Here is a 22,705-nt window from a genome sequence, read left to right on the forward strand (position 1 = left end):
TTTGTGCTGTAAGCTGGGAGTGTCAACACACTGCTCTCTCCCAAGGCTACACCTCCGTCACACACACTCTGCAGCTCTGCTACTGCAATGGAAAATGGAAAAAAAAATATGTGTGTACAGTATATACATATATATGTATGTATATATATATATACATACATATATAAGTAGTTGTATTGTTATTTCACGCACATATTCACATTTTACGAGTTGAAGTCAAAGCAGCAGTTGAGGGTTTATAAAAAAAGACTCAGATTAACAGGAGAGCAATGGCATTAGAAGTGCATCGCTGTTAATTAAGGAATCTTTGCTGGTGGACACGTTCCCTCGCGTCTTCAGCTTGTCACATCTTCATTTTGCAGCGTCACTTCTTGTGGAATGTTTTTTTCATTACTATGTAACACTCTGTGTCTCCCGGGCAGGGTCCTCTGATAGATCCAAACCCCCTGATGATTACTCAACCCGACAATCAAGAGATGTGGCCCTGATCCCTGTTTGCCAGACACAGCTTCTCTTTAAGCAAGGTAAGGTTTCGATATTGACTTCTTTTATTTCAAGCCATGAAATCAGTAATCAATTATCTCATTATTGATCTTTATCCCTTGTTACTTTGTGCCTCTTTCAGATGTCAACCACGACAGAAAATGGGATGGGAGGGCCGTGGAACACAAGCAGAGAGAAAACATATAAGAAGGTTAATAAAAAAAACTTTGACTATTCATACAAGAGCCTAACTGTGTTTGGTTTTATGTGAACCTGCTTCCATAACATTTATTGTAGAATGCCGCTGTTTGGGGCCAACAAGTCCAGAAGACCTTAACTTGTCACATGAGTCCTCATAAATGTCCTTCTACAGCACATAATGTCCTGACTCCTGCCAGGGCCTTCTGCCAGAGATCAGTCAAGTGCTGGTCACACATGTTTTCTTTCCTTTTAAAAAAACAACCCAAAAACCCTCAGACGTCACTGCTTATGGCAGCATTTCTTAAGATGTCACAATTACAAGGCTTTCCACAGCAGCTCCCACTGTTCAGGTTGGGACTTTGTGAAAGGGCTTTTTGTCGTGGCTGCAAGAGCCCTATGTTTGTGTTCCCAGTCCCAAAGAGCTGTTTTCTGTGCAATGTGTTTGAGTAGATATTAAACCACAAAAGAAAACGTTGTCTTGATATTTATCTAGTCTGTCAGTGTAAAATTATTGTATATTTTCTAAATTAACGTTGCATGGTAACCATTCTCAGGTTTGCCCTTTTTATTTTTTTAATCCTTAACATTCACGTCAAGTAGTGCATGGGATGGGGGCAGCTGTGTCCGTGCACCACAACAGCCCAGCTGATGTGAGGTTTTCCCTTCCCATTTCCCATCTAGACCACATCATCTGCCTTGAAGGGCTCCATTCAGCTCGGTATTGGCTATACAGTGGGCAACCTCACCTCCAAGCCTGACAGGGACGTGCTTATGCAAGACTTCTATGTGGTGGAGAGTGTCTTTCTGCCAAGGTCAGTGCTGCACAGTGTCAACCCATGCAAACACACTTTTATACTGTAGCGGACAGCTTCTATACATGGCCCAATATTTTCTATGTCTATATACATATTTGTGTAGCAATGGTTTGCATGAACTCCAGATTATGTGGGAAAAATGGGCCCAGACATTTTCCGTGGTTTGCGATTCACATATGATGAATATAGCGCGAGATTTTCCGAGTCAGACACGTTCACAATGGTAGAAAAATGTTATTCAGGCAAGGAGTAGTGCCTGGGTAGAGCGTGCACTGGTTCGCCGTGAATTTCCAGAGATTTTCCTGTTGTATTCTCAAATGGGCTCACTCGCTTACTCATTTTCCAGTCATTTTACTAGGGGGCTGGTAGGAAAAGTCCCTCTTAAATGTCCACACCAACATTTGCAGACGTTTGTGTTCTCACATACAGCCCTTTTGGAAAAGTTCAGGAAAATGTCCGGACTACAGTGCTGGTCTGAAAGCAGCTTAAGAGTCTTTTACATGAACTCCTCAAGGTCATTGGTCGCCAAGAGCAAGTGGGTCAGAGAGCTGCGTAATAAAAAGAGATCATGTGTAGGTGGTAACTGGCCCTAACCCTCATTGGTTTCAATAGTTTCCTGATCGGAAGTGACTTAAAGTTGAGCTTTGCCTGTCTGCCCAGGCAAAACGATATATGTCTGGGTCTTGTATTAAAAGCATGTAAATCTCAATGGAAACGCAAGCAGTGGACATCCAGTCCAAAAAAAAATGATGCTGCCTCCACAAAGTGCGACCATCATCATTTATCTACAACGTAAATGTTTGCTTCTCTAAGTGATGATGCAGGGATAAAACTATTCGAGTGGATTATCCTGCCAAGAACTGCGAAATCAGCTTACTGTGTGCCTCCTGCTGCCACAGTGCAAAACATACGTCAGTGTCGGGCCTCGCCGTCATCTCAGGCTGTTTTCCCAATTACATCATCATCTTGAGAGAACATTTTATATAGTCCAAAACTGGACCAGTTTTGAGTCACACTTTCAAAGAAAGTGTGACTCATGTATTCACGCATACAGCACATTATAGCACACAGTTGCTGCTCACACGTGTGCCGTATCTATTCTTACAATTATTCAGCGTGTGGAAATGCCACACTGAGTCTCTCAAAATCTGGTACAATAGGTCAGTTGGTATTTGCTGTATTAACAGATTGATGATAGTGAATGTTTCCTTTTCTATTTAAATATGTTGTTTATCTCATAACTCAAAATATATACTCAGATTTATAAAAAGGAATTGATAAGCAAATCATGCAAAAGGTTTTCACAGTTTTTTTCTCTCTCTGTGGTGAAATGTGCATCATCCAAAGCAAGTCTTTAATGTTGAAGCGTGGAGAGAATTAGAGTGCTACCAGGAAATACTTTGTTGTCAACCTTTGAGAAGCTGCAGCAGGATATGTCAACTCAGTATGGTTTATGCAAACCTTGAGAGCTGGCCCGCACATTGACCTTTACTTCTGGTTTACATGTTGGCCCTGCTGTGATGAGTATTAAAAACTGGCTGTAGCTTGTTGAGGAATATAAACAGGTTTAAAGTTAAAGGTGACATGTTATGCTCATATTCAGGTTCATACCTTTAATCTGGATTACCAATTGAAAAGGTTTACATGCTCTAATTTTCATAAAAGGCGTCAGTGTTCTCATACTGCTCATTCCTGCAGCTCCTCTTTTTACCCTCTGTCAAAAAAAACACGCCTGGATTTCTTTAAGTTTAGAGTTAAATTGTAGGCGGGGTTACCCCCAAAAGAGTCCAACTGTGACATCAGAGAGGGAGAGAAATCTCAACCGGTTGTTCAGGGCCAGGCTGTGGGGTTTAGCCAGCTCACAAAAAAACGACAGGGTGGTCTTTGTTCACAGTTTGTGTGGCTGGCAGGCTCCACAGATAGACACATTAATGACGACACCAACAATGAAGAAGTGATTTTTGCATAATAAGTCACCTTTAAAGTCTGTTACATCATCCTCTATTTGCCCTCAATGCCAAGAGTTTTCACACGATGGTGAAATGAGGGGAAAGTTGAAGGTATTTTCAGGTCCAGCTTGTCCCTGTCAAAAGCAAAGGAATAAAAGCTACAACAAATAAAACATAAATGGACGTTTTACGTCAGCATCTGACGCAACCTCACCTCTTCATTCTTTACTTTCTGTAAGCTTTTTTTTCTGTAATGGCACACAAACGCAAACCGCTCGCTTTCTTTTCACTGACAGAGCATCCTCAGAGAGCGGCTGAGTGATGGAGGTGGCTCTCAGATACTTTCATTGCCTCCTGCCTCGTTTCACCACTCTTCCTCCTCTCTCCTCCTCCTGATGTTGCCCCTCTGGAGGTTTCTCCACTGCACTGTTGTTTGTCCTGTCAGCCTAGTTTTGGATGGCTGGAGATGTTGCAGACCCCTTTGACTCACACACACACACACACACACACACACACAGACAGACACACACACACACACACACACACACACACACACACACACACACACACACACACACACACACACTCGCTCACACACACACAAACACACACACACACACACACACACACACACACACACAAACACACAGGTGACTCCGTGATTATACTGATTTAACATTTCCAGGTGCTCTGTGTTGTTAGACGGTTTCCATGCGCGGCGTGTGGCACGTAACCATTGTGGATAGTGTCTGTCATTGGCGACACGTCATTGTTGTTGCCCTCACATGTTAAACAAAGCAGTGGGTTTTTCGTTGTAGAGAGATCACAGGTGTAGTGTTACACATCAGGGCCTGTCTGTTGTGTGTGGCACCAGCACAGACCAACAACACAGCAGCCTCTTTACCCAGAAAAACCATCCAAGTTCTCAGAATATAAACCAGATTTAGGTGCCCTGAAAAACAAAAACCTCATTTAATCTCCTTTTATGGTAGATTTCAGGTCAGTGAAATTGATTCCAAGGAGTTTATTCGACGAAAAACTGAACGGCAGACTCACTCTGACCGTATCAGACATGATTACTCCAATGTGTTTCCCTGGGACACAGATTATGCTGGTTGCAAAACAGGGTCAGTCATTGTCGAAAGTAGACTGAGAACGGCTCAGGGTCCAGTCAAGACAAAAAAAAGAAAAAGGAGGTTATTGTTTTTTGTCTCTTCCTTTCCTTTTTTGCTATTCCCTTTCACCCCCGCAGAGTAAAGGCTCATGTGTTGTTTTGTATTGTTCAGACCAAGTAATCAAAGCCATTTTCCGTCTCCAGGCAACAAACTCTATACAGGCCAGTTTGTCACTACAATGCAGGAGAATCTGGGGTTCCCATTGATGACTTCACTGAGGCATGGGTGGAGCACGTTGCAGGGGCCCATTGATACTCTTACCAGGAGTCAGGAGCCCAGATACTCAGGCACAAGGATTAAGTGTTAGGGTTCACTTTCCCTCTTGTCTGTATGGGATCCTTGCTTGGAGAGGGCCAGTTTGTGTTAATGACACTGATATGTTTTACTTATGTAATGTCAAGTTGGATCTAATGTCTATGTTTTTGTTTCCTGGGCGGGCTTGGTTATTCGTTGCACATACCAGCGAGGGAAGCAACTTGACCCCAGCGCATCACTATCCCGACTTCCGGTTCAAGACCTACGCCCCGCTGGCCTTCCGCTACTTCAGAGATCTGTTCGGTATCAAACCAGACGACTACCTGGTAAGACTCAAACCTGGCTGAGACCTAGTTGGTCTGTTGGTATGTTTCATCTGCACGAGTATGCACATAATTCAGCCCTCAAGTTCTTCTACTTATGACTACACTACTAAAAATATTACAACATAGTAAAAAGTAAAAAATCAGGAAAGAAAGAAGGAAACATTAGAGTTTATGTTTCACATTTAAAACTTTGAGGAATTTTGGGGAAATACTCTCCTTGGCAGGGGCCTCTGGAGGCCCTGTAGATTCCCTGCCAGGAAACTCCCTTTTCCAAGAAAGAGTCCCGTACATCACCCCCTGTAAACCTACAAATCACCATGTTTACACTTCAGTTTTTGAACAGATTAAGAAAAACAGATAGCCAATAATTTGTGATGTGATAGAAGCTGGATTTTGTCAACTTTAGACACCCTGTTCCCAAATGTTCTTCATGCTAAGTTAAGCTAACCGCCCATTGGCTATAGCTTCATATTTAAGGTAAAGATGTGTTGCGAATTTTTTGTGCTTTCAGCAATTTTATCAATGTAAAGTGCGCCTCAAACTACACATGTAGCATCTTTTAAAAGATGTTCAGTGTGATCATGCAGTTGGGAAGCTGATTTATTTGTCATCATGAACACCCAAGTCTGATTGTGTCTCACTGTTTCTGTACAGGCACATGTCGAAAACAAAAATAGAAAAATGATCAATGACCCAAAGGAGGTGCAGGGGCCTGTTGGTCTGTCCTTCTCATCAATTACTCCCCACTGACTGAATGCTATTCTTCCAACTGTTCTTTTTATTGAGTAGCACCATCTGTGCTGGGAAAAGTCAGGATGGGCGGGTGAAGTCAAGGCACAACGTTGGGGTGGTGGCAACATTGGATGTAATGACCAAGCTAATGGAGCGTGCTGTCCTTACGGCAGCTTTAACCAGCTCCCATTGGTGAAGGAGATCAGCAGCATTTCCCAGTACAGTCAAAAACAGACAAACAGATGCAGAATGAGAGAGTAATGTGTTTGCCTGAAAGACATGTTCAACTGGAGCATTTTGATCAAGTCATGTTGGCTTTTCTTGCCTGTTTTTTCATATTTGCAAAAGCGTGGCTGTGAAAATATTCTGACTGAAGCCTTGGATGTCTAATATCACGAGGCTTTCAAACACCCCATGTCAAGAGCATTCACTCACGTGCTCTACATGCCATCCTTTATGTTAATTTAATTTGCTGCTCAGTATACCTCGTTGCTATATTCATCCCACACTCCTCACACTCCTCACACTCTTGGAACAGGATTTCGAACGCATGTTATCTTGTTCGGGCTTTACCATGGCATTACGCCATTTTCCTATTTTCCGTCTGCCTCCAAGCCTTTCAATAACCCCACCAGCCGCATTATTGTTTCTGAATGACAAATTTGTTTCAACGTAAGTGAATGAGAAAAGGCTCTGGAGGACAGACGGAGACTAAAAATTGTAACCTCAAAGCTGCGGGAGGCAGCAGCTTAGAGGATGAGCTCGTGACTGATGTCCTTCAGGTGATGATGCACCCATTCAGACACACAGCGGAGCCTAATTAAAAGAGAGACCAAACTCACACACACACACACACACACACACACGCGCACACACACACACACACACACACACACACACACACACACACAGTATCCTGAATGCAAATGTAATAAGCTGCGGATGTGTTTGTGCTGGTGCGTTAATGTGACTGCGGACGGTCATCAGTGGAAGAGTCTCTGGAGAGGGAGAGCGGATGCCTCCAGTGTTTCTCCTCTTCTCTGAACATGTTGCTTTCATAACGCGCTGATTAACATCTAAAACTGCTCTCAAAGGCTCTCCCCCTGATTGGCGCGTTGCGATGAAGACTCTCAATCCGTTCGGGGGCTTTTTGAGAAAGAGCACGCGCAGTAATTGCTTCTGTTATCCTCGGCTGTTGTGGGGCAGAGCTGGCATTTCCACAATTAATGGGTGTGATGGGTTTTTTTCCCCCAACAATGAACCAAATGTTACCTGCTTCCATTTACATGTCAGTCAAATAGGCTGTTTGGCCAGAAGCATGTGGAAAACCATGGATTCCCACGCAATGTTGGTTTGTCTGCTTTTCGTTTGAACTGTAATTCTTATTTTCAGTTTTCTGTTTCACCACTACAATGTCCTTGCAAAATACCCCAAAAAATCCAGGCCGATTAAAATGTGGCTGCCCTGGCTTCTCGTAGCCTTAACCACCCGAGCATGAACTGGAGCACCAAATGTGAGGCCAGGCCTTATTGCCAAACATCAGTGCCCGACCTCATTATTGCCGTTCTGGCTGAATGGAAGCAAAATCCCTGCAGCCAGGTTGTAAAACCAGGGCTGCATTAATCAACTGGGTCAAATACGATGTGTTGGCATCTGTTTACCCCAATGTTTCTCCCGCTGACTGTGCATTATGCATCTAGTGCTCAGTAATTAGCAATGGGTTTGTGTTCATTTGATCAACATTCACTTAAGAATAAGCGAAGATTACGTTTCAGTTGTGCATAGAGTTCTCCCAAATAAAATTGTAATTTTGAATAATTTGAATAATTATTCAAATTTACCACAAACTAATTCGCACACAGTAAATCTGAAGCCTTCAGTCCCCAATGTGAGTCTGAGGTCCCTGAGCAGTTCCCCCTTATTCCCAGCTGGTGATCAAGCCTCGACCTTTGCAGACAAGTGGAGGTTATTGCAGCGGCATTGATGTCATTGTTCATTACATCCTGTACAGTAAGGTTGTAATGATACAGTGTCCAGAAACAATTCGTAACTTGGGATACATGTATCAAACCACAACAACAAAAACAACAAAGTACTTTGATAGAAACCTGGTGCTTTTGTATCACAGGACTTACTGTAAATACCACAAGACCAGTGAAGATTTACTAGGTTTTTTTTTCTTACAGCACCATTATGGCCTCATCGTTTATTCATATTTTCCATATAAACTTTGGATTGTGTTTTCATTTTCTTCTGCATGGTGGTTTATGAAAAAATGGGGCTGCTTTTGTGTATTAGACGTGAAATGTTGAGCAGCTTTGTTAATGTTTTTCCTTCCTCAGTACTCCCTGGTCAATGAGCCTCTGATTGAGCTGACCAACCCAGGGGCCAGTGGCTCCCTCTTCTACCTGACCAGCGATGACGAGTTCATCATCAAAACCGTCCAGCACAAAGAGGCCAAGTTTCTCCAGAGATTGCTACCTGGATACTACATGGTGAGACACTCGACGATGCTCCACGAGCACCTGTCGAGGTGGCAAGACTGCACTTGCTCTCTGGACAACTGTCTAAAACTCTCTTAGTGTTAAATTCAGCAGATGCATGAGTGGCATTAATGAGATGCAGCAAACGTTCTCATTAGCTCTCGCTGTAAGGCACCATCAGACTGCCGAACAGACTGCAAAACACATCAATACCTGAAAAGCTATGATATTTTTTGAGGTAATGTAAAATATAATACGGTTATTCACAAATTAGGAATCAAACTATTTCCCTGTTTCTCATTAATGTATCAGGGATTGCACCAAGTCTACACAAAGCCGTTTCTGTGCATACTGATCCCGCTCGCATGCAGTTTGACCCTATACGCTGTTCACATTCACAGAACTTGAACCAGAATCCACGCACGCTACTGCCCAAGTTTTATGGCCTGTACTGTATCCAGTCAGGAGGCATCAACATCAGACTGGTGGTGATGAACAATGTACTGCCTCGCTCCGTCAAGATGCACTACAAGTATGACCTGAAGGGATCCACCTACAAGAGACGAGCGTCCAGGAAAGAGAGGGAGAAGGCCAGTCCCACCTACAAAGATCTGGACTTTCAGGACATGCACGAGGAAGGGCTTTACTTTGACGCTGAGACGTACAACAACCTAATGAAGACGCTTCAGAGAGACTGTCGGGTAGGTGGTTTGAGCAGTGTGCAGGGAGCATGCTGATTGTGTGTGTTTGTGTTCCATTTTGTCTCCCTTGCTGACTTTTAGATGGCAAAGTCATGCCACGATAGAAAGATCACTATTGTTCCCTAGAAGCAACCAGTGCAACAAACTGGTAATTCCAGGATCAGGTGTTTTTTTTGTTTGGTTCCAATATCATATTGCTTTCCTTCAAAATGACATTTATGTTGAATTATCATGTCTTCATTTTCGCCTGAATGCAGCCAGGGCCCACGTGGATGGACATTATGCCATGTGCCATATCAGAGCGTAGAACAGATTGTTTTTAACTTGATATACTGCTGTTGATGGGATGTCACTGACCTCTCATTCTTGTGGCTGATTATGGAAACTATAACAGCGGCACTCTGTAATTTAACCACTGCACCAGCTCAGGACAGCGCATTTGCCTCTTAATGGGACTAAATGTTTTGATAATAAGACAATTTTCCATGTTTACCAGTGGGACCACAGTGTGTTTCCACTGTGTGTGTGTGTGTGCGTGTGTGTGTGTGTGTGTGTGTGTGCAGTCTGAGCTCTCAGTTTGCCCTGGGCACTATTCTCCGCACTGCTATGTTTCAGTACATGACAGCTCTCCAAACACTGAATATGACTAAAGACGTGATCCTGGTAGCGTGAGAGACTCAGAGCTCAAGCCAAAGATACTCCTCCAATCTGAAGGCTCGCATTCTTCTCTACTTTAACGCGGAGGCTGTGAGACTGCCTGCTGGGGGACGATAGAGATTAATTGGAGGCATGATTTGCTCTGGTGATCAACCGTTGCTTCTGTCAGTAGAATTAAAAAGGTGAAGTTTTCAGAAATAGACTTAAGTTCTTTCCCATCGTTTTCTCTAATCTGTAGGAAATGTTTGTGAAAACAGCTTTGAGAAAGGACCCTGTGAAATGGCTTTTCATGTTCTGCTGATGTGCCTGTGGACCACAGTTGTACAGGAACAAGTGTCCAGGCTACAGAAAGCAAAAGCAATAGAAAAGCAGAGTAGAATTGCTGAATCTACAATAAATTGTTTGGCTTGGATCTCAGGACTGTTCCTGCAGTGACATTCCCACTATGTTCTCTCAGGACAAGGGGGGTGGCCTCTTGGCATAGCTTAACGGCTGATGTCAAACTTCCATGCACTGCATTTTGTACTCATACCGGCAGGTTAATGATGGGGGTTACAGCCCATAGCCCCCTGTGTTGTAATCCCATTTGTTGTGCTTGAAATAATGCACGGTAGCTACATGCACACACACACACACACACACACACACACACACACATGCGGTACATACGTCTGAGGGGTCTATGCTCTGATATTCTCCTTTGAATCACGCCTGTGTGGGTGACTGTGTGTGCATTGATGTATAAGGTGAGGTCAACCTGCCAGACTTGGCAACCCTGCACGGCACCATTCAGCCAACAGTTTTAATGAACTCCGTTGTACAAGCCTCAGCTGAAGTGTCCCTCGGTTTTTTACTGTTTGGAATTTGAAGAACCTTCCTGGCGTTGTTGTCAAACGGTGATTGGTGGCATATGGAGCAGACTATGTGGTAATGCACAGTGAGATTCCATGGGAATATTTAGTTGAAGCTGTTTGGTAACGGGCCACTCTCTCCTCTCCTCTCCTCTTCTCCTCTTTTTGTGTTAACAGGTTAATTGGATCGACCAGACTAGTTTGTGGTTTGGTGTTGCCCTTTTTCGGTAAAGTGTATCCCAAGAGTGTCCTTTCAGTTAAGACAGCTGCGAGAAACTGTTGATTTCCCAGTCAATCAGTATCTCGATCAGAAGAGTTTGGACTCTTTTAGAACGAGATAAGAACAAATTCAGACGAGCGTCAAGTGATCCCCTTCGGTCACATCCTTTCTCTTCCTCGTTAACCAATATGCTGACTTTCTTTTTCTCTGTTTTTCCTTTCAATGTTTTCTCAAGCAGATCGAAGCCAGGATGACATCCTCCTCTCTTGCTCAGTCAGTGCTTCCTTAATGTTTAACCTGGCAGCACACGCACATTCGCAACCTTGCCCAAACGTACCCAAGGCATGCACTAGGTCTACCCATTGTGGTTGCCACTTAACACGGTGTGTGAGACTATTACAGTAAGCAGCAGCTGTCTGACACGGTGCTGTGCAGTTTTGTTATTGTCATGGCTTCCTGCATTTTGCCTCCTGAGTGGGAAGCAAAGTGCCCTCTAAGCAGAATCCCCTGTCCATTTTCATGAGTAAGCAGCTAACCCCGTCAACCCAGGAGAGACCGCCGACTGCAAACACTGAGGCGGGGTCGGCAGAAGCCAAGCAACAGGGGACAAGGGGTGTGGAGGGAGTGAGGAAGTGGAAGGGGATTGTTGTCCTGCGAAAGCACATGTGGCGATTGGGCTCTGAAAAATAAATTTGGACTATTTTTTGCTGTGTGTGGAGTGATATGATTTCTATGCCGTTGGAATGTGGGAGGTCAAAGTTGAGCTGAAGCTGAAAGCAGATCGCAGGGAGGAAGAGGAGCAAATGCAATGATATTGAGAGAATCAGATGCTCCTGCTTCGTGGACCACTCGGGAAATGCAGGATACGATCTCCCTTCCTTTTAAGTCTCCTCTCTCCATGCAGCCCCACTGATACTCCCCAAATGCCCAAACAGCACAAAAAGCAAGGCATTAATAATTCACGTTGAACTCTACTGTACAGAGAGAGTGAGACAGAGAGGGAGTTTATTGTAGAGTGACCGTGTGCTTGTCTGGTGCTGGCTGTTTGTGATTTGCAGCAGACAAGAGCGTCATGACACTGTCGCGTTACAGCGGCTGTGTTGGACTTGCACAGGGGTGATGGTGATGCTGGTGTCAGGCTGCTGAGACAGTTTTGTTCACAGCACATGTTCGACAGCAGAGACCTTGTCGTCTTGGGGAAAACCCAGAGCAAGAACGACATTGAGGTGCTTCAGTTGTACAACAGTGCTCGGATTTCAGACACAAACGACTGCAGTAATAGAGAGATTCAGACAATGCAGGCATGCATTCTGGGTAGGAAGACAATAATGGGTTGCATAGCAGCTATTGTAGCCAATCATAAACAGCCATTAACTGTATGGTTCCCCCCTATTCTCAGTCATGTGATCCTGCGACAACAATAGCTTCTCTCTCTCTCAGCTGCAGAAAACCAAGACCGTGACCTTGCAGTGGAAAGTCAGCATGGTGGCTTCAGCGTGATCCTACACCACATCCATGCCACTCTGCTTTTACCGCTAGCCATGGCTTAAACTTGTTAATTACACAGCAACTAATGACTGTCTGCACGAGTGATGAATTTACTGATTGTTGTCTTTATTCAACTTCAGCAAATGTGAAGCAGGAAAAAATCCCCATCATAACTTCCCCGGGGGCCCAATGGTGAAGTGTCCCGATGTCTTGTTCTGCCCCATCAGTTGTTCAAAGATGAAGATTTTTAAGAGATGAGACGTTTATTATCAGAGAAGGGGAAGTTTTTGCACTTGAGAAACTGAAACTAGTGAATATTTGGTTGGACCAATCAATCATTTAGATAATCATTGCAGCCTTTGACAAGTTGATTTGCAATGTGATAATATTCCTGTACAGTAACTTGACTTAGAGTCATCATATATATATATATATCCAGGGCTAATAAACCTACAGCCCTACTGGCACAGACATGGAGAGGAGAAGTGCTGTAGGGTGGAATACACTTCGAAAGAGAAATCTGAGATTTGCTGAAGATCAGAGGCGACTGTGTCAAAGCTCACTTCCTACACGAGTGAAAGGATTAGACTCCTCCAGTCGCTGTTTCTGAAATGAGAGCTGAGGGCAGGTTGCCAGGGGAGAGACCCAAACACTTGGCTATTATGCGTCAAGGGCTGCATCTACGTAATATAAGTCTGGATCAGTGATATTCCCCACATATAAACAGCATTTTTTTTTCGAATCCAAAGAAAGTACTCAGCACTAACAACCATAGAAACGCAGCAGTTTCCCTGCTGTCGTGACGGCTTGATTGTTAGCCTGGGAACGCTGGGGCCAGCACACACAGAGACGGCCTTCTGTAGGCAGCATGGTGTGTGTGTGTGTGTGTGTGTGTGTGTGTGTGTGGGGCTCTATACAGACAAAAGCCCCACTGTTCGAGTTCGCCATGAAGCTTGTTTTGTGTTTGTGTGTTTGCATGGGCATGCATGCATGAATGTGTGTGACTCTGACTTCATGCATCACTTGTATTTATTGCGGACGCAAACTGGATTCGCATCTGACGCCGTGCATGTCTTCTCTGATCCTGCGCTGAAAGTGGATTATTCAGTGCCGTAAGAGGAAGTTGTAGGTCAAATTCAAACCACAATTGGACTCATATTCCTCACAGAAACAGACAGACATTTCTCGGGTTTCTGTGTCACAGATCTGTTTGGTTGTATCAGGAGTTTCTTTTTGTCCTGTAAAGAATAAATTGTCAGGGCCTTTAAATTAATTAGCCACTACGGAGATCTCTATCAACTTTTGACGACAGAGGATTGGATGAGAGTCACATGGCTCTTTGATTCTTGTTGTCTGTTCGAAGGTATCTGATGGATGGGAAGTTTATTTGCAAATAGCTTCAAGTTCAGATTTATTAATCAGCTCAATCATTTACTTGTCTTGCCACGAGTCTGCTTTGCCTTAGCACTAGGAGACGTAAAGTCGCAGAGTCCCTGGGAAACTGGGCAAAAGGCTCCTCAGACAGGTCAATGTGTAACACTTGGCTCACTGTGCAGAAACACCTTGTTTATTTTGCTCAGAACTGGTTCAGACAGAGACTTCCTTTTTGCTCGCTTTCTGGTCTTTGGGTTTCTGAAATGTTTTGGGGGATGAAAGTTGTTCATTGATGGGGGGGGGGAAAGGTGCTTTTCAAAAAATGAACAGTGTTGCCGTACTTGCAAAGTCAAAACATCCAGTCCAGTAAATTAATCACTTTGGTGTTCAAACACAGAAAATGTGAAATATCCTGTTTATAATTATCGACTCAAACTCATCAAGCGCTCCATGTGAACCGTGGTTTTCGTGTAGGTGCTGGAGAGTTTTAAGATCATGGACTACAGTCTGCTGCTGGGTGTGCACGTCCTGGACCAGAGTCAGAGGGAGGGGGGCGAGTCGGGCCAGGCAGGGGGCGACGGTAGGAGACCCGTGGGTCAGAGGGTCCTTTACTCCACCGCCATGGAGTCCATCCAGGGAGACGGCAAGGCGGCCGAAGCCCTCACCACAGACGACACGTGAGTGGGTTCGGCTGGAGGGAAAACACACACACACACAGACACACACACGCACACACACACACACACGCACGCACACACACACATTATGAACACATATTTGGACACACGCCGCCTTTGTCTGTCTATGGATCTCCACCTTTTCTCTCACAGACACAGTTACACAACTGTGCTCATACCTCGAACAGGATTTTGAAAGAGTGCACACAGCCAGGCTTTCATATAACCATAGCTACACAAAAACAAACACAACCACCGCAGCACACATGAAGTTACATACCTTAAGTGCCTCTCTTGCACACACTTTGTTTGAACAGGGTTTTTTAAGCAGAGCGGAAGAAGAACAGTCGCCATTCTCTAACTGCTGGTGTGCTTTCGTCTGTGTTTTAGGATGGGCGGCATCCCGGCCAAAACACACAAAGAAGACAAGCTGTTAATCTTCCTGGGTATCATAGATATTCTGCAGTCATACAGGTATAAGTCTTCAGGAGAGGACCTTATGACCTGCTGTCAGACCTGCTCTCACTTTAAATCTCGACTGTGTGATCAGCAGAAGTGTCTGCCTCGATATCTTAAAAGTCGAATGTCTGACTGACCAATAGCGGGTGAAGACGACAATAAAGAGGGAGCATTACAGGCGAGACTATCCCTGAGTAACCGATGCAACTAATGCCTGCCCTATACGACCTCTGAGTGTTGAATTATCACCCTGCATTGATTGGAATACCTACGAGCCACTTTACTTGACTCCCAAAAGGACGGATTGCTTTTTCAGTAGACAACAGGATTTAAATGGACACTGTGCTCAGTCTTCTTTATTTACACATTGATTTTTTTCTTTTTTGTCCCGAGAAGCAGGCAGTGAGTCAGTGAGACTTATTGGCTTTTCAAACCTGCGGAAATTTAGAAGCATCACATAAACATTTGGCCGTTTTGGTCGAGACATTAAATTCACACAGAGTGGGTGAGGTGAGATCAGGTCGGGGCGGAAGGACGAATAAGGCTCAAGTTGTCTTATGCTGCATTGTTTCTGTTAGCCTGCTTCACGCGGAAAACAAAATGAAAAGATGTAAACGTTGGAATAACTTTATTGCATTTTCTGTTAAAACTAAAATAACCTTAGTTTGTGCCGAGGGGGACTAATGGAAGCGTCTCAGGCTTGGTCAAGCATAAAGGAGAAGTTGTTGTGTAAGTGAACGCGTTTGTGACAGGACTTCTCTTTTTCTTGTTCCTCCCCAGGTTCATTAAAAAGTTGGAACACTCATGGAAGGCCCTGGTGTACGATGGGGTAAGCCGATAGTTTGCTCAAATCGGACACGGCTGCTTTTATGAATGAGCCTTTTGTCCGGACAACATACTCTTGACTCCACTGTCTAATTGAAGCGTTTTCTCTGCCTGTCCTCAGGACTCTGTCTCAGTGCACCGGCCCGGCTTTTATGCGAGCCGCTTCCTCAAGTTCATGAGCACGCGAGTCTTCAGGAAGACTCAGCGTAAGTCTGCAGCGTTGATCGCGGCCACACACGTGAGGGAGGGCAGCTCACATGCTACCCAGAAACAAAGGGGAAGGGGCACTGGGAAGTGGAAAGTAGGAAATCCCGGCTTGATAAGGAGAGTGAATTTGTAGGCGGCTCTTGCTGTCGATTACTGGACATTTGTGTGTCACTGAAGCAAAATTAGATCTGCGGCAATCTATTTCTGTTAAGTGAAATATTAACTGGAAGATTGCTTCCTTTGTATTGTCCTCCCTTTTCTTGCCTGCTGGATAAACATTTGAGGCACATGGGCATCTTTGATTCAATTGTAATACTCTGGTGAAGATGACCATACTCCCTATGTTTGATTATGGTTATGTCATCTATATGGCTCCCGGGTGTGCCCTTAACGGCCTGGATGCTCTCAGCCATCCGTTTGGCCACAGGTGCACCTTTTTCCACCCATCATTGTGATCTGTATAAACTGATCGGTTGGGCCTCCCTCCACACCAGGCGACTTCATCATTGGTTTCTACTTATCTATAAGACTCTTCTAGGGAAAACACCTCCATACCTCTCCAACCTCTTGCACTTTTCTCATAATAACTACCACCTGAGGTCCAGTGATTTTATCACTCTATATATTCCAAAAGCCCACTATGTCTTTGGACAGAATTCCTTTCATTTTGCTGCAGCAAACGACTGGAACTCCCTTCAAAACCCCCTCATACTTTCAGCTCTTCCATCACTCTGCATGTTTAAACAGAAACTACAACATTCCCTAGTTGACTGTTGTACGTGTTGTTGATTCCCCTTCTGCTCTCTCTCCATATATTTTATTAGTTATTTGTGTTGTTTTAACTTCCTTGTCTTTTTTTTCTTTTTTTTTTTCATTTGATCTTACTTCTGCTGGGGCCACTTGCCAGGTCATCATTGTAAATGAGAAATTCACAAGCACAAAAGCAACAACAACAACAACAACAACAACAACAAGTAGAATCACAGAAGGTCACAGTTAAGATTAAGGTCACAAAACTCCTTGAGAGCAGTAACAAGGACATTGATTTCCCTTTTTTAACGCTCGACCACTCCTGTATATCGCAGGCATGCGGAGCCGATCGTATGCATGATTGATCCCATGTCATGTTTACCACCAAACCTTAAAATCTACTTCACCTTCATTATGTAACCATGCAGGACCCCCTTTGTGGAAATTAGAATGACTGTGGGAATGGTTTGAGGGTTTAACTGCACTGTTCATCGTCTCTATCTCCTCCAATTATCTTCTGCTCTCACGTTTTTCTGCCCCTGCCCTCCCCGAATCTTGATCGCTCCCCAGTCTTCTGCTCACGTGCTCCTTTGTGCTCCGCAGCGATTCGATTTTCCCCTTCAAAGAGGACGCGCACTTCCATCCCGGCTCTGAAGTCGTCCTCACAGGAGATCCTTTCATCGCTGGCAGACGAGAGGAAAGAGGAGGACAGGAGGGACAGGCTGGGAGGAGCCCGCAGCCTCGCCAGCCTGGACGGACACGGTACGCAAAAGAATCACACCTTCCAAGTTGAACCACACACACGTGGCCACTATAACTTGAAGTTCACGCTGACGCAATGTTTCCAGACGGTATAAAAGACAGTGTGTCTTATGTTTGACAACATTCAAAACCTAAATGGTTTTTTTTATCATAAACACGCTTATCATTTTTGTCAGTATCTCTCATCAGCTATTTCACCCTCAGTCATTCGTAAGTAATGTGGCCTTTTAAAGCCTTATGAAACATTTGAGGCCTGTAAACAGCCACTTGGTTTTTCGGTCATAAAAATGTTGTCCTCTCAGCGTTGTACCGGGCGAGGGGCAGCGGGCTGTCACGGGCTGATACAGTGCTTGGCCTTCATGGAAAGACACCAGAGGCTTCCCTTTTAGTAGCATCCCTTCAGATACAGAATTTCCGCACGTGCGTGTCCGTAGGGCGAGTGAAATAGAAAAAGAGGTGTGTGGTTTGCACCTCCTCACCTCCTCACCTCCTCTCCCACCCGCTCTCATGATCACACTCTGAGCCAAGTCCACAAATGTGTATGAATCTGACGTTTGATTGAGGGTGAATGTGTAGGCAAGTTCAGCAGCCGCAGCAGCAGCAGCAGCAGCAGCGTCTGACCTTTGAGTTTGATCCGATGAGGGAGTTGGCCAACACTGAGCCTGGCTGTGGTGGTGGGCGTGACGAGACCAGTCATGTGTCCTCGGATGAGTCTTTACAACCGGAGCACTCCGGCACGCCAGTGTCTGCAGCTGTGACGCAACCTGCTGCTGTAAAGCAATTTGGATAGTTCCCCCTAACTAGATCTCTCTCTGTGGATTCTAAATCAGTCTCGAAGAGGACAAAGGAAATCTGTCTTGCTCCGGAGCGTGAGGCTGATACAGAAACATTATACTGTTTGTCAGTTTTTTTTGGGATCATTTGATCAATTAACTTCAATCAAAATCTCATGCGATGCCTTGTCTAAACCATTAGGGCTTATTTAAGCGTTTCTAAAATCTGCACTGGAAGGCACAACAGATATTATGATAATGATATTAACCTACTTTTAAGACAATTTTTTGATACTGAATTTATGCGAGCTTGGTTGTTGCGTGTGCAAGTCCTACACAATTTGTGTTGCTGCTGAGAGAAATGTTATCCAACATTTTAAGAAAAATACTAAGAAATCCATATTTTGGGAGACATTTTATAGACCAAAACTTGTGATTTATTAATCATACGATGAGAAGAGGTGAGAGGATAAGAAGCAGTGAGACTTGCTGTACTGTTGTTGACACATTCATTCTTATGTCAACAAACACGCATGTAGACACAATGGCGATTATTGAGGTCAATAAAGATTATTGATTTCATATTCACATATTGTGATGTGATTATCGTGACAGGCCTAGCTGTGGGCACCATTCTGGTTGATGTGTATTTTCTCTGTAAAATGGGGGACTGCAATGATTTTTTCTAACAGAATCGAGTTGACTCATCATAGGCAGTTCTACTTAGCCCGTGAAAAAGTAACGGTATAATATCTTTGTCTCTCCGGATGAGCTCTCGGACATCTGAGAAGTCTGATCTCGGCCTGGGCCTTGGAGTTGGAAAGATGTTGGAGTTTCCCAGGCAGGAAGGTTTAGATGTAAACATGACAAATGCACTCACACACATGTGAATGTTTCCACCTCAGCTGTGTACGGCTCATACCTGCGTCCCGATCTGGTCCCTGCCAACCCGTCGTTCTACGAGGGCTCCTCCATGGGAACCGTCTCCACTTCCTCCATCTTTGTCAGCGTGGACAACCAAAAAGAGGAGAGGTATGGTGTCTTACTTGTTGTTGTTTTTCTTTTTACTCTTTCCAGCTGCTTTCATCGAATCCTGACACCGAGTTGATTTAGGGGGTTAGAGTACGCTGTTTATTACCCCCAAACCATGACGCAAAGGTTCCTTTACACAATGTGGCCTTGAGGACAAGAAGGAAGGCATGTAGAGTTGTCTTGCCCAACACACACACACACACACGCCCACGTAATTGTCACCTGTGTGCACCTATGTCACATGGTCCCGATGGTGACGTGCGTCATGGAGCACGGTGACTCACCCGGCTTGGCAACATGCATTCAATACACACACACACACACACACACACACACACACACACACACTCCCCACACAACATGTGGACAGCTCAGTCAAGAAGTGGGTGGTGGGATGGTTTCGTTCCTTTTACGAGAGACACGGAGGAAGAAATGCGTCGGGAAAGAAATGTTGTTTTTCCACTCAGGGCAGGAAAGCCTCCTTGGTTCGACCTTATTTGAATAACTACCATTTCAACGATACAGTGTTGGGCAATAGATGAGGTACTACCTCACATTATACTGAAAAGTCTGATCAAATTATTACTGTACATTATCATTATTACAAGTTTCATTCCACCCATTATAACCGTTTCGTTCTCCCTCCGACCAGAGGCGTCTGGACACTTTGTCCTCTTTCCGTCTTTCACCTCTCCTCCTGTCCAGCGGTGTCAGGTTCAACTCGCTCTCTGAGCCTCCTTTGCGCGACCTGCCCGGTCTTGTCCCCTCGTCAGTCACCTGCTGCTGCCCTGACATTGTTCCGTCAGCTGTTTTCATAAATATTTAAACGGCGGCTTTTGACACAGGTCTTGCGCGGTGCCATTGTGCCGCAGAAGCGACTGTGACAAAAGAGGACAAGCGGTGCAGTGGAGCCTGGGTATCCAGTGACAATGATCACAGTGTGAAAGCTGGACTGTCACAGTGGCCACAACAGAGCGCTTGCTCACATGACGTGAGACTGACCATGTTCACACCATGTATCTATTTCTACAGCTGTACCCGTCTGCTGTTCTCGCTGCCTGGCTGTCGACTGACTTTGACCGTGGTCAGTCTCGTTTCATAAAAGAGTCGTAGAAAAAAGGAGGTAAAAAATAACCCAGAATTTAACAGGGAGTCGCCTGATGTTCATCTAAGTCAAACAACATTACCCCCTGGTGGCTGAGCCGAAACTGTGAAGCCAAAGGAGGACGAGTAAAGTTGCACACGTCTGCTGATCCCGTCAGAAGCATAGAGGACAGATGGAACAGTGGGAACATTTAATAGGACGACTATAATGACCAAAAGTGTCTTGGTGATCATTATAATAAAAATGTTCTAAAATTGATACACAAACCAATGTCATTTCACCAATTCTTTCTTTTTTTAAAGAAAACATGTTGATGGCAGTTTCAAAGTGTCACTGTATTTCATTTGTGTGCTGCCGGTTCACAGCTTTGTGTTCAATAAGTTTTGCACTCACAGGTTTCTGTCGATTTCTTCTGGTAAAACCCCAAATTGCAGAATTTTAACGGGTGTAATTTCCCTAGGAATAATTCAGTTCTTCACTTCATTCCCATCTGCTATGCAGTGTGTAATAATTGGTCGAGCATATCCTCCCACCAGGGGAGAGTCTGATTCTGACTTGGCAGTTGAGGTCAAATCAGGACAGTCCTGAGGAGATTCTGTTCATTTCCTGCGAGACATTTCGGAGACTACATGAGCCTCTCAGCTGAGGCCTCCGCTGTGCCGACGCCAGGTTTCACATCCTGTTCACAGTCGGCTCATCTCTTCGTCTCTCTGATGTTAGAGCCTCTGCAATAGTGGGTGATTTGTTTGTTGAAGATATTTTTATTTCTTCATCAGTTTACACATCTGCCTTACCTTTACTGCCCCTTCACCGAGACAGGGAACGCTCAGAGCTGTCTCCATCATTCGTTAACATGAAATACATCTTTTCCCGTTTCAGAGACGACGTTGCATCCAGCTCGACGTTCACCCTGGAGGACAGTGCCATCTGCCTCACTTCTGAGCAGAGCACCATGGACGTGGACATAGGCCGCGACGATGGGTCCGTTCTCGACGTCTACTTGGTGAGTTGTGTCTCACCTGTAATTTTTCCGGTCGCCGTCAAATTTGGGCCATTCTGGGGGATTTGTGACTTCCTTTGCTAATCATATTTTCGAATTCCTCTCCTCTCCACTGCAGTGAAACGAGCAGCTTCACGGCCTTCCATTCCCTCCTGCCAATCATAAGACAATCGCCGCACTCCATTGGACTTTAACTCCACTCCCAGTGCTGCTAGATCCATGTTGCCACTCTTATTGCCAAAACATAAAAAACTGAGTCTCCACAGGTTGAAAAAAGGAGACATAATTCACAGTGACGGACACCAGGAACCATGTGACATCTGATGAATCCTAGAGCACGTGTCAGTACAGTGCCATTAAGTTGTATATACATATCCTGTTTTCATGGCATTTGCTATATACACACACATGAAGAGACTAGATACGAATCATACATTTCTCTGAATCGTTTTTCTCCTCTGCTGACCAGAAAGAAATGAAAGACACACACTAAAATCCCGCAACAACACTAGTTGCTGATCAGATGCGAAATGTTTACAGTGAACGGCATCTTTGACCCTAACGAAGGGGGGACGCGACAATGTCGCACAGAGGACACAAGCCAGCTTGTGACCACAGCCGACGGGGAAAGACCCAAGTGAACAGACTTCACGTCTGAAGCTACTGAAGCCAAACACGGGCCGAGACGTGTCACTTTTTCCTAACCGCTCCGTCGTTCGTGCTGCTCTGACGCGAACCCGAAGGCCCGGCGATGCGCTGCTGTAAACGGAAGGGAGAAAACACAGTTACTGGCTCTTGGCCGAAGCACAGAGCAGATGGACAATGCACTCGCTCTGGATACAAAGGCACTTTTGACATTGGTTATGATTACTGTAAGAAAATATTTTTCTTAGGAACGTTGCTTAAGTGGCCAAGCTACCTGACATAAGCACAGATTTGGATGTGTGAACATGCACTTTTTTTTCCTCCCCTCTTTTTACTCGAACAAATGCACACCTCTGTCAGTCATTGATACTACATGTACAGAGACAATGAAGGAACATTACAGATTATTTTTGACGTGGAGCCACTCGCTTTGTGAGTTTTGCATCACGCCTGAAGATGCCTTTACTCAGGAGATCCTTTGATACTGAATAAGTGTGTTCTTCTCAAGAAGTTGCGAGACATGCATCCCACACTTAGAAGCCGTCTAATACCTCTTCATCAAGACCATATACAACTGTAAATGTTCAATACCACAATCACACGTCACTTGACACCATAATTTATGTAAATCTCAATATTTTACCATTTGCTGAAAGAAAACTTTCATCATCGCTGAATGTTAAGACAATGCATATTTATATATAGAAGAGACTCCTATAAATAAACTTCTAAAATCCAGCGTCTACTTGTGCTTAGCATC

At 44.6% G+C, this 22,705-nt stretch overlaps 1 protein-coding gene across 1 annotated transcript; it reads left to right on the top strand.

The window, feature by feature from the left end:
* Positions 1-422: 422 nt before the first annotated feature.
* On the top strand, positions 423-22,683 carry pip5k1bb (phosphatidylinositol-4-phosphate 5-kinase, type I, beta b). Its single transcript, XM_047329280.1, has 14 exons — positions 423-524; positions 626-694; positions 1,366-1,496; positions 5,087-5,204; positions 8,279-8,431; positions 8,821-9,120; positions 14,185-14,387; positions 14,778-14,861; positions 15,627-15,675; positions 15,793-15,877; positions 17,232-17,390; positions 19,069-19,195; positions 21,180-21,303; positions 21,419-22,683. The coding sequence occupies exons 2-14, from the start codon at positions 626-628 to the stop codon at positions 21,419-21,421; spliced, it is 1,605 nt and encodes a 534-aa protein (XP_047185236.1). The 5' UTR covers positions 423-524; the 3' UTR covers positions 21,422-22,683.
* The last annotated feature ends 22 nt before the right edge of the window (positions 22,684-22,705 follow it).

This window comes from Scophthalmus maximus, chromosome 19 (genome assembly GCF_022379125.1).
Source record: "Scophthalmus maximus strain ysfricsl-2021 chromosome 19, ASM2237912v1, whole genome shotgun sequence".
NCBI classification, from domain to species: Eukaryota; Metazoa; Chordata; class Actinopteri; order Pleuronectiformes; family Scophthalmidae; genus Scophthalmus; species Scophthalmus maximus.

Coding starts and splice junctions, on each gene's coding strand:
- pip5k1bb (XM_047329280.1), top strand. CDS start 626: ATGTCAACCACGACAGAAAATGGGATGGGAGGGCCGTGGAACACAAGC. Junction 15,676..15,792: donor AGGCCCTGGTGTACGATGGG/GTAAGCCGATAG, acceptor GCCTGTCCTCAG/GACTCTGTCTCAGTGCACCG. Junction 17,391..19,068: donor CGCCAGCCTGGACGGACACG/GTACGCAAAAGA, acceptor TTTCCACCTCAG/CTGTGTACGGCTCATACCTG.